The 12,829-nt window shown below is 39.7% G+C and overlaps 1 protein-coding gene across 1 annotated transcript in view; it reads right to left on the bottom strand.

Annotated features, from left to right (window-relative positions):
- The window catches only part of SNX6 (sorting nexin 6), a 46,705-nt gene extending 34,418 nt beyond the window's left edge, over positions 1–12,287 (bottom strand). The window contains exons 1-4 of the mRNA XM_061181474.1: positions 12,208–12,287; positions 12,007–12,054; positions 2,450–2,554; positions 1,722–1,832 (exon numbers count right to left, since the gene is read on the bottom strand). Of these exons, the coding sequence (XP_061037457.1) occupies positions 1,722–1,832; positions 2,450–2,554; positions 12,007–12,054; positions 12,208–12,213 (270 nt within the window). The 5' untranslated portion in view covers positions 12,214–12,287. The remainder of the gene's footprint in view (positions 1–1,721; positions 1,833–2,449; positions 2,555–12,006; positions 12,055–12,207) is intronic.
- Between the last annotated feature and the right edge of the window lie 542 nt (positions 12,288–12,829).

A 12,829-nucleotide genomic window follows, 5' to 3' on the forward strand; every position in this document is an offset into this window, starting at 1 on the left:
GCATGCAGGATCTTAGTTCCCTGACCAGGGATCAAACCCATGCCCCCAGCAGTGGAAGCATGGAGTCTTAACCACTGGGCCGCCAAGGAAGTCCCCCAAATCACTAGTTTTAAAGACTTTAATTTCTTGCAGCAATTGTACTACTGCCACCATAAAAGACTGTTGTCTGAGAGAGCTAAAGTCATCCTGAATGAACTGGATACCAGGAATATCCCGATTAAGGTTAGAGAATTTGATTAAGTCTAGAAATTAAGATTCTTGAGGTCCTTTACACCAAAGAAGAAACAAGAGCAGAGCACTATTTTCTGGTGTTAGAACAGTAGTACCCGAACTTTAGTCTGCAGATTCTAGATGTGGCAACCTAGAGTCCTCGAATGTCTATGTGCATTAAGCTTTGAGTACACACTAAATAAATGTGTAGCAAATATGTACACTATTTTTCAAAAGTATGTAATGGTACGATTAGAGTGTACCAGAGGCAGAAAGCACTGACTTAAAAACAGGAGAACAATATACAGACTAATGACTAACCTCATCTTATTCACCCACAGTAAGTGGGTAAGTAAGCACTTACCTTAAATAAAAATATAAGATCTAGAAGAGACATATCATTCAAGGGAAGGATATAAGGAAAAACTTATCTTCGGAGGAAGAGCCTACAAGTAAGAACTGTTAAGGGGAAATGACGGAAAGCAAAGAGAGCAAGTAAGAGGAAGAAAAGGTAAGTAGGGGAAAGTTAAAATAACAATGACCTGAAGAAAAGGATTACACCAAGGAAAGCAATAGGGAAGGAAGCATCAAATACAGATCAGCACACATTCATTGATGCCCGCACACAGTACTATGTGCCAGGCATGATGCTGAACAACTGGCATATAAAGATAAATAAGACATGGTCTTGATCTTTGAGGAGTGTTTAGTCTATGGGAGAAAAAAGTAGTAAGAAAATATCACACAAGATGAGAGAAAAAAAGGTGGAAGCAGGAGAAGCTTCCAGGCTGGTAAACACATTGACATGCTGGGAAAATGGAAGGCGGTACGTCCTGGAAAGGGCATGAAAGTTCTGTGTTAACCCCCCACCCCAATACCTCATCCTATGCATCTCTTCTTCCATTTGGCTGTTCCTGAGTTGTATCCTTTATATAAACTGGTAATTAACCAAAAAGGAAAAAAGAAAAAGAAAAAGCACTGCCAGTTGTCCACGAAACTCAACTTGTAGAAAGAAAAAAAAGCAAATGACTGAGAAGGAGGGGCCACAAGGATAAAGATGGAATCAGGTCAGGTCAGGATGATTTCAAGGAAATCAAATGAAACTAAACTTCAGAAATCTGACTGTGGTCAACAGTTGAGGCACAACACCCAGTGCCTATTTATATTAGATAATCTCTTAAGGAGCCCTCCAACTCTAAACATCTGTCTACCTAAGGGTTCAAGACCAGTATGGTTTGTAATACCCCCTTAGCTACCCCCTAGGACAAGCCCATTTCTATTCTAATAAACAGTAAGAATTTAAGTTTAAATGAGGGAGAATAACATATCCATATCCCCACACTCCCAAACAAGACAACTCAGGATAAAAGTGGTAGCCAATTACGTTTTGTAGCTGGCAATTTAAAAAAACTACCTCAGTTCACTAGAAGTGCAAAATAAGATTTCAACACATAATAAAGTATCTAAAAAGCTCCTAGAAAATGGGATTAAAATGGAACCTCAACACTTACAATGTAACCTGCATAGTCTTCATTTTCAACGAAGGAATCGTGAAGCCAGATAAATTCCTCATGTTGTCGAACAACTGAAAACTCGTTTTGTTTAAAATTTGGCAATGAACTCTGCAAAGACAGAGATTCTCTCAAATAAAAATCGAAGTTACACTAAAAAAGCTTTTAACATTTTATACCTTATTTTTTAAAATTAGTCTTTTATGAAAGATTATCAGTGCTTTTACACTCTATTATGAAAACCCTGAGACACCCAGACAAAATTATCCTGGGATCTTTGAGAAAATAAGCTGACAGCCTCTTATTATATTGTACTTCTACCATTACAAAGTTATCCTATAAATATATCAAACTCAACTATTCAAACAAAGAAAAATAGATCATAATCTGAAAATGTGCCTGAGAACTGAAATCTAAAAAGAAAATAGTCTGTTAAAACAGTAATTTAACTGAATGTAACAAAATTGAAAATAACAAGAATGGTAAAAGATATTAAAAGTCTAGAGAAAATTAAATTTGTACTATGCCTAAGTTCTATGATTAATTCTCAAATGTTAATCTTTAAAAAGTACATTTCCCTAAAACGTTTTGTTAAAATAACAGCAGTGGATTATAAACTAAAATAGAATTTCTAATTATGTTCAAAACCAAAATTCTAGTCAATATATTATTACACATGTAACATTAGCACAATAACTAAAATAACAGAAGTACAAGATCCCATTTACCTTTGTGTGAACAGTGAATTTTACTTTATCTCTCTCACTAAGAGCATCAGAAATGTCCACCTGCAGAGCAGCATCACTTTGAAGATCTACATTTATTGCTTTAAGCTAGAAAAAGAAAATAATAACTCAATGAAAATTCTGTAGGCTTTTATACAATTTAATTCTTCTCCCAGACAATAAGACAATGCAAAAACAAAACTAAACTAACAAAAGAATCTTAAATCTAAAAAGTACTCAAGTTCATTTACTCTATATTATCTATATCTGTATCTATCTATCTATCTATCTATTTGGGGAGAGGTGCTTTGGGTATGTTATTATCTTAACCAATTTTCATTCTACACCATGCAACTATACTTTGCTTTGTATGAATCAATGTGCTAAACATTATTACAGTTTCACCCAAAAAGTAAACTATTTTCCAAGAAGATGGTCCTTTAAAAGTTCAAGTGTTCTAAAATGTATCTGCCTTTAAGAACAAGAAAAATAATAAAAAGAATATTGGCCAATCATTTAAACTCTATTGCTTATTTTAATTCAGGAATATACAATAAAACTATTAATGATAATTAAATATATTACATATATGTATTATGTATATGTAAAGTGCTAAAAAAATGCTAACATATAATAAATAATAATTAACTCCTGTGATATGAATTAAATTTTACTCTACAGTACTCTTTAATTCTTCTAAATTAAATTTTACTCTCTACACCCATTTCTATTTACCCATTTATGAGAAGACTTCTTCACATATAATTCTAATCACAATTCTACTTATAATTCTTAAATTTCATCCATTTTTCTTCCTCTTTAAACAAATAAACATTCTAACATCTTTGGGTAATTTGGAGATTTACAAAAGAAGCAAACACACTAAAAGATAAAGTCTCAGCCAGCTGCAAAGATATGAAATATTTAAAGTGTAACTAAGTAGCTTGCTTCAAATACTTTAGTTGTAAAAGCCAGGACTGACTTTGGAATCTTACCTAGTCATTAGTGTTTCAAATTTCAATTACAATGTAAATGGAAAAAATGCTGGAAGCAAAATTGTTTATTCTATGATCTCAATTATATAAAAAAAAATGCAGAAATGGTTCTGAAGAACCTAGGGGCAGGACAGGAATAAAGACGCAGACATAGAGAATGGACTTGAGGACACGGGGAGGGGGAAGGGTAAGCTGGGACGAAGTGAGAGAGTGGCATGGACATATATACACTACCAAATGTAATATAGATAGCTAGTGGGAAGCAGCCGCATAGTACAGGGAGATCAGCTCGGTGCTTTGTGACCACCTAGAGGGGTGGAATAGGGAGGGTGGGAGGGAGACGCAAGAGGGAGGAGATATGGGTATATATGTATATGTATAGCTGATTCACTTTGATGTAAAGCAGAAACTAACACACCATTGTACAGCAATTATACTCTAGTAAAGATGTTTAAAAAAATGCATACATAAAAGGCTTATAAGAAATACAACAAAATGTGAGTTGCAGTGGATTTGCTTCTTTGTATAGTCTTTTATTCTCCCAACTTTCCACAATATGCATGTATTACTTTTATAAATAGGAAAAAAATAAGCCTTTAAGAAATCTTGTGATTTATTAAAAGATGAATTTTGTGAAGTTTTCCATTAAATAGGGTTGTTTATTAGTAATGAAAGTAACATACTATTTCATTTTTGCTCTTTTGGTTCTGTATTGACTAGACATGTTTTTTAAAATATTTTAAAATGTTTAAAAAATTGCTATTGTACTCAATGCTACATGTAGCCCATTGTCTGATAAAAGAAATGAACTTAAAGGTTGTTTTGAATTACAAGGAAGTATTCTTTTTCATTTTCCAACTATCTTCATTGCTTCTGAAGTATTGGAAACATTAGAGAGTACTTTGTTCTTTGGTCTTCTTGCTTTTATTTAGTCTTATGTCTTCAAACTGTCCTTCTTACCTGCTCTCTAACCCCTTACCTTAATTCTAATTTAAGAAATCTGTTTCCTTATTTCTCTTTACTCACATTCAGGCCACTCCTAAGATGTTTATTGTGGTGGGATGAATTACAGCTCCCCAAAAGACATCCATATCCAAATCCCTGTGGATGTTACCTTATATGGTAAAAAAGATGGGGAGATTATCCTGGATTATCCAGGTGGGTCCTAAATACAATACATGTATCTTTATAAGGAGGCAGAGGGAGATTTGACACAGACAAAAGAAGAGAAGGCAACTTAACTACGGAGGCAGAGATTAGAGTGGTAAAGCCACAAGCCAAGGATTGCAGGCAGCCACGAGAAAGCTGGAAGAGACAAGTAACTAATTCTTCGCTAGAGCCTCAGGGAGCATGGCCCTGCCAACACCTTGATCTCAGCTCAGTGATAGTGATTTCAGACTTCGGGCCTGCAGAACTGTGAGAGAATAAATTCTGTTGTGTTAACCCGTCAGGTAATTTGTTGTAGCAGCCACAGGAAACTCATAAATTTATCATATGGTTTTTGGAATAATAACCTTGGCAGTTCTCCATTTCTTGTTTTCACTGCCTAGTCTAGGATTTTTCAAACACAACTGATAAGACTCAACCTGGATGCTTGTTAAAAAATACAGAATCCCACGCCCTGTCCCAGACGTTATCAAAACAGAATCTTCGGAATGAGCCTTAAAAACCATAGTTGGGAACACCGGCCTAGATTTTCCAGGTTGTCTTTGTCTTTACATTCTGTCAAAACTTCATCTCAACTGCTAATATTTTCTTTTCAATGATTATATAAAATATTTCTGCCAGATTTCATATCTCTAAGTATATTTTAATTTTCAGGTTTATTTTCTTTTTTTTTTAACTGTTGCGCCATCAATTTGGAAACACACCTTTCAGGATTTGTACATATGAAGGGCTGTTATTTATTCTTCCAATTAAAGATTATTTTAAATTATTAAAATATTTCTGTCTTCCATTTTGTTATCCTTTTATACCAAATACACTGTTCTCCTTTTTTTGCTTTGTTTTGTCTGATAGTAAAACACCTGGCTTTTTAAAATTGTAACTTATCAATAAAAAATATTCCTGTATTATACGTTTACCACTTTTGGTCTTATACTTTATTTTTTAGGTATGGTTTACATATAATGAACTGCAGATTTTAAGTATATAGTTTGAAGAGTTTGAACAATTATGCAGGTTACACCCCTGTAATCATCACCATAATTAAGATATGGAACATTTCCATCAGCCCCAGAAGTTCGCTCCTTTGCTTTTATTCCTCTACTTCTTACTTTCTAACTCTTTGATAAATTCTCTCTTGTATGCCTTATTAAAGCATATTAAAGCACTGGAAAATATGTCTTCCAATCAATTGCACCTTAGATTTAATAAAATATCATATTGTAAATTTAGTGTGTAGTTTTTTTTGTTTTTGTTTTTTTGGCCATGACGCAAGGCTTGCAGGATCTTAGTTCCCCAACCGGGGTGGAACCCAGGCCCCCTGCAGTGGAATCACGGAGTCCTAACCACTGGACATCAGGAATTGCCTGTAAATTTAGTGTTAATTACATAAAATGTACACAGATTTTCCAGGTGGACTTTCTTCTTTGTTTACAGAAAAGTCAATAATTTTAGACAGTTTTTGTTAAGGGGAAGAGTCAAAGCAAACAACTTGTGATTCATCAACATCTAATTAACTGTGCAAGTAGTGAGGTCAGTTTGAGGAAATTCTAACTGGACTACATTCACCAGTTTAATCCTTATCTGGGCCAATAAACTTTGTACTTTCTTTTGTCAAAGACTGACTAGGTTAAACATTTGTGTCATAGTCAAGAGAAAGCCCTGGCAGAGAAAATGATTAATTAACACAAATACACTATCCTTAGAAAAATAATCTAAAGACACTGCCCTACTGCTGATAGATTAATTCTTCACATATAATTACTTAGTAAAGAGGACATTCACTACTAGTTTACTACACTGATGTGTTTACACATTAAAGTATCTACCTTATGACACTCCTAAAAACTTAACTGTTAATCTTTTACCAGAAAAGTACATGTACAGAGATGGATGGATGGATGGATGGATGGAGGAGGAAGGAAGAAGGAAAATAACTGATTATTGCAACAGCCTCCCAACTGGTCTCTTGCTTCTGTCTCTTTCCCTCTTCAATCTATATTCCTTATAGGGCCACTGGAACCATCCCACTAAACTAGAAATCACTCCTCTGCTCAAAACCTAAGGGGTTCCCACTTAGAGAAAAGCCTAATCCTTACAGTGGCCCCCCAGGCCCTATTCTTCTGGCTCACTGCAGCCCTGAAAGAAAGGCGCGAACCATAACAGGGCTAAGAAACTATTTCTAGGGAATTACAGTATAATCAGTGAAAAACCCCATGAGGCAGACAGAAATTCTGTTAAGTTCACTAACTCAGGCCAAAATTTAAATCTATTTTACTCCTAGTCCAGTTATGATTTTTAAAAAATTTTTATTTAAGTATAGTTGATTTACAACCAGTTATGATTTTGGAAGTCCTATAATAAATTATTTCCATTATGATACTCTGTATACTCAGCAGTCAAATCAATGGTTGATTATACATATACCTTCCAGAAACTAGATTTCCTTTCATCCATCATACCAGAAATAACAAAACATTACTAGAGTCGCATGATGTCACTCCAATGCCTTTCTTGCTGGTCTTGTCAACTCCCATTGCTCTTTTGCTGTACTTGGCTTGCAAATTCCCACATGTAGGATCAATTCAATCATCAACTTTCTTTGCTTTTTTGAGCTGAGTGTGGCTAGGGAAAAGTCACAACTGTCTGTGCTTGTCCACTACAAATTATTGCTCTCCCAACTGCATTAGACTCTTAAAACCATTCAACAGTCCAGGGCTGATCTGCTCAGCTCTCCTTCTGATTCCCTGAGCAACCACTCCAAAGCTTTACTATCTCAACCCTTGACTGCATTTCCACCCCTACGCTCAACAAGTGACCCTGTCTCCCACATCCCCAAGAAATAAACACTAGCAGCTGTTTTCCCTCAGACCCATCAATAAGCCTTTCTATAAATAGATCTGTACTCACCATCTCCTCTGCATTCTCAGAAGGAGTGGTGTCCTACAGAGAGCGGAGCTCTCCGGCTACCTGAGCATGTAATCTTCCTGTTTGCTCTAGAACCTGCTCGTACACTGCTCTTCTAGTCAAGTTAGCCCTGGTCTCACAAAACCTCCCCACAGTGAGGACCTAATTTCCAAATCCAATACTTCGCAGTCTTCTTGATCTCTCTTCGGTATTTTGCCTCAATGATCATTCTGACCATGTCCTTAAAACTCTCTCAACTTCTGGGGACGCTTTTCATTTTCTCCCCACCCATCTCAGCCCCATCAGTTAGTCCATTTCTTCTCCTTGGCCTGTGAATGCTGTTTCCCGCTGGGTACTATCTAGCGTTGGCAATCTCAGACATTCTTGACTAATAACTCCGAAATTTATACCTTCAACTCACACCTCTTATTCTAAGTTCCCAATCATAATTTCAAGTTACTAACTAGACACATCCACCTGGATGTATTTACTTATTAAACAACTGAGTGCCTTCAACGTGCCAACCACTGTCAGATGTGCTTGCGATAGAGCAATGAAAGGACACAATCTTCACCCTTTCAGATCTTACTTTCTAGTTTGGCAGGGAAGGGATTAGACACTTCACAGGCACTTCAAATCCAACATATCTGAAAACCAAACTTATTATCTACCTTCCAACTCTGCTATTCTCTCCTATATTCCTCATCTCCTTCTCCTCTGTCTAGCGCATGTATTTATTCAGCCACTATGCCCTGTGCATTCTATCTCCTAAACATCTCTCTGCTATGTCCCCTCCTTCATCCCTTCTTCCACTGCCTTAGTTCTACCTTTAACATTTCTCATCTGGACTGCCGCAACAGCCTGGTAACTGGTTTCTCTGCTTTCTGCAAGGAAGAAGCAATCCACCTTCTACCTCGGAGTCATCTACAATGCTATTTTCATCTGGGCATATGTCCTTCCAAGCTGGTGATCCCTCAGGACTTCCCACATTATGCACTTTATCTGTATTACCCATATCTACTCCTGCTTCCAGTAAGAAAAAGTGCTCCAGGTAGAACCTAATGACCTACACATGTTATCCTCTCTGCTGGCAAGCCTTCCCCAACCCTGGGAGCCTACACAATCAACATTTAAGGCTTAGCTCCTGTAGGCAACAGCACAGTGGTTAACAGCCCAGTACCTATAGCTAGACTCCCTGAGTTTGAATACAGCTCATACCGGCTGTATGAACCAGGGCAAGTTATTTAATCTCTCTGAACCTCACTTTTCCTTTCCAAAGTAGGAATAATAGTAGCAGTTACTTCACAGGGATTTGAGAATTGAGTTGATGTGTGGAAAGTCCCTGGTATGCAGCAAAGGCTTCATCAGTGTGTAGCTATCATTATGTCTTCACTCTCCTTCGTACTCCCACGGCACTTCAGTAAGTTCCTCACTACACTGCCACGGCCCCAGGGCAGGAACTTTCTCTTCTTCCTCTGCCAGCATTCATCTTATCCTTTGCCAACAAAATCCACGTCACGTTTTTATTGGAAATAACTATCAATAAATGTGGAATGTGTTCAAGCTAAATGCTGAGTAGGTACAAAAGAAACTGCAAACATCTGGGCCAAGTCTTAAAAGATAAGTCAAATTTCATGTGAAAAAAAAGGTGAGGGGAAAAAATAAACACTCCACAACATTGAGAAGCATGCATAAAGCAGACATTAAAGTGCAGAGGTGGTTGGGCAATGACAAATAGACTAGAATATGCCTACAGTGTGTGTGTGTGTGTGTGTGTGTGTGTGTGTGTGTGTGTGTATGGGGCAGGGGCATCTTGAGAAATGAAGTCAGCCAGAAAGGGTTATGAACGGTGTTCAATGCTAGCATAAGGAGTTTGGACCTTACTGCAAAAAGAACTGGGTTCCCGTAAGTCCTTGTGACTATTGGTGCCATATGATCTAATCATTTCAGTTAGGTAACTACCAGTCATGTGCAGTCTGGACTGGAAAGTAGAGAGCCTGGAGACAGACCAATGACAGATACTGCTACAGTCCAGGCAAGAGACAGAGGGACCTTAACTGCGGCCATGTAAATGAAAGATGGGCTAACATTTCTGAGGTGAAATTATCTGGCCTCAGTGACTGTTCTGGTATGGGGATGAAGGTTATGATTCAGAAGCTTCTTGCATGAAGGACTGGAAATTATGACATTAATGAAGATAAGGAATAAGAGGGAGGAGCAAGGCTAGGAGTCCAGAAGAGGTGCAGTTCCTCCACCTGAAGTAATTCTGAAAACAATAAACATATTATTTAGAATTCAAATCAAATGCTAAGAGAATTACGCCATCATGCTGGCACATACTGCTCTATTTAACAAGCACATCAGAGCAAAATGTGTCCAGTTCAAAGGGCTCATTTGTTTACTAAATAATATGTTACTGTCCTTCCTTTGGGAAAGAAAAAAATACCCTATTATGTAGAGGTGTAACCGAAGAGATCAAAAAGTGGCCAATAATTTTCAATATTGTGTATTCTTAAAGTCTGCTTTTTAAGTTTGTCACAAAACAGTATTTTCTTAAAGCTGTAAGCCTCTCTTCTGTTCCAAATATCATAATGAAAATTTAAGGCTGCTTAAAAATGTATTTAAAAATGCTGTCTCTAATTTTGCTTACTTGCTGCTTTGAATGAAATGTTTGCACTATTATTTTTGAATCTGTGATGTCCCCCCTACAATTTGTATCAAATATGTACTTCATGCTTTTTCTCTATCAAGACTTTCTTAAAAGGCTGAACAAGACAATCTAAACTAAAAGTGCAATGCCTAAAAGTTCTAATCTATTTATGGCAATCTATTTCTATCAGGACAAACACAATATAAGGAAATTTAAACAGGCTTGAAATTTCTGTTCCTGAAATGAGGAAATAGCAGGATAACTTTGTGCAGCCATAATCAGACTTCAGTGTACAATGGAATCTTCTTGCTTGTTAACAAAGTAGTTATCTGTCCTCCCTACCTCAAGAGATTAATTTACTAGAGGGTGGGCCCAGAAACTTTTGACTTTAGTTTTTCAAACACCCCAGGTGATTCTGATGCAAGTGTTTCAAGGCGACTTTGAGAAGTATGTGCACTGGCTTTGATGTCAGCAACATGGTTTAAAGTCCACCTCTCTCACTCACTGGCTGTGTGACTTCAGACTACTTAGTTTCTCTGAGGTTCAGATTTCTCATCTGTAAATGGGGGATACTAAAAGCTTCACAAGGATGATAAGAGGATATAATGAAACAATGCTTATACAGTGCTAACACAGTGCCCAAATATGACTATTACTATGATTCACCTACCCCGGAAGATACATATACACATTCATACACATGCACTTTGTCTTAAAATTCATTAGAACCTAAAATTTTAAGAAATAACCATAAGTCCTACATGATGCTTTCATGCTAACTAGTAATTCTAAATGATGCTTTTGTGTAAACTGAGAAATTTATTAATTCATCGTTTATAAAAATATGCAGCACCTTCTGCATCTTTCTTACCATTTTAAAGCTTTATAAAGGTCATCAGTTAATACTAACTACCTTGTCTCTTATTTTAAAAAACCAGGAATAACATCGTATAAGAATATTTTATCACCTGCCCAAAATCGACTAACAGACGTGTCTCTCACATTGTCTAAGATAAACAAGTAAAAGCAAAATGGAAAACTGAAGTGCAAACTGTTAAATGTGAAGGAACCATGGAACGTTGCTGAGCTGCAATCATCATGTATCAATATTTTTCAAGGGCTCACTTGTACAAGGCACTATACAGATTACTACCCTTCGGCCAAGGTAAATGGGGGGAGAGAGAGGGAGGGAGGAATCGCAGCCCTGAAGGCCCTTTCTGAACTGAAATGCACTGCCTCAAATCACCACCAAGGGATCTCTGCAAAAGATGTATGTTTTTGGACATTAGGAAAAGTAAAGGTACTGTGGGCTACCAGCACTTTACAAAATCTGGTAGGATACTAGAGAAGAGTTTAGATTCGGCGACTGTAAAATCCCGTGCAAAAGGGTAATTTAGAACAAGCCCGTAGTATAACGTTTTAGAGGGAAAGAAGGGTGGGCGAGGGCGGGTTCGAGAGGTCCCCAAGGGGAAATTGAAGGTGCCGGCAGGAAGGTCTCACAATGGGTTTTCACAGCCCCCAACGTGGTGGCGGTGGGTGTCCAGCTCCGGCCTCCACCTCCACTTCCCCACCTGCACCCGGACCGGGCGGGGAAGGAGGCCCACCGAAGAGTCGGAGCCGCGGCGGGGGCCAAGAGCAGCGGCGGGTCCCCGGGAAATCAGAACCGAACGGCCCCAAGGGAGGAAGGGCTGCAGGAGGGCGGGGCGCGGTGCGGCGAGGAAATCGAAAGGAGGCCGGCGGGGAGGGGGTGCCGTGCAGCCGAAGACCCCCCCCCTCCCGTACCACACCCCTGGACCAAGGCGGGGGAGGGAGGGTCCCGCGAGCCAGAAGGAGGCAGAACTTACTCCGCGGTCCTCCTCCGAGAGGAAGTCGGGGCCGTCGTCCAGGCCTTCCTGCGAGGTCGGCGGGGCCCGGCGCGCCGGGGAGAGGATGGAGTGGGGGAGACACAAGGGGAGACGTTAATGTCAGGCCGTCGCAGCCCCCGCGCCCGCCCAGCGCCCGCCGCCCCCACCGCACGCCCGGGACTCGGCGCCGCGAACACCCACCATCATGGCTGCTCCGAGGCGAGGGCTGGCGCAGGCGCGCACCGCACCGCGGGCCGGAGGGAGCCGGCGGCGGCCGGCAAGCAGGGCGGGGCCGGCGGCGGGGCCTCGGAGCAGCCCCGCCCCGCCCCGCCCACCCCGCCCGCCCCGACAGTGCCGGGGTCCGAGAGCGCGGAAGAAGGAAGGAAGTGCCCTCCGCCCAAGGTCGAAGCACCCTAGGCCGAGAGGGCCCGAAGGCCCAGGCTCACGTGTCTGGAGACAGCTTGCGGCTGGGCGGCTCCGATCCCAGAAGGGCCGAAGGCCACCTGGGGAGCTGTCCAGTTCCCGTTCCCTGAGGGCTGCGGCGAAAAACCAAGCAAGCGCCCTCCGGAAGCCACAGTAAATCATCTAGTCTTTGTATAGTGCCACACGATAATTAATCACAACTAATATTTTGCCCGTAGAAGTTGTGGGAACCCAGGCCCTTTGCACCGTCATCAGTCAGGGGCTGTAATCAAGCTTTTACTGCTAGCAAGGCAATAACTATCTCAGGGTTTGGGGCGCTAATGGTTGAGCACTATGTAAATGAGCTGTTCACATTACAAGAGTATTCCTTTTCTTTATACCAAGAAATGTCCCCAGACCT

The sequence above is a fragment of the Eubalaena glacialis genome, chromosome 2, assembly GCF_028564815.1.
Source record: "Eubalaena glacialis isolate mEubGla1 chromosome 2, mEubGla1.1.hap2.+ XY, whole genome shotgun sequence".
Classification (NCBI taxonomy): domain Eukaryota; kingdom Metazoa; phylum Chordata; class Mammalia; order Artiodactyla; family Balaenidae; genus Eubalaena; species Eubalaena glacialis.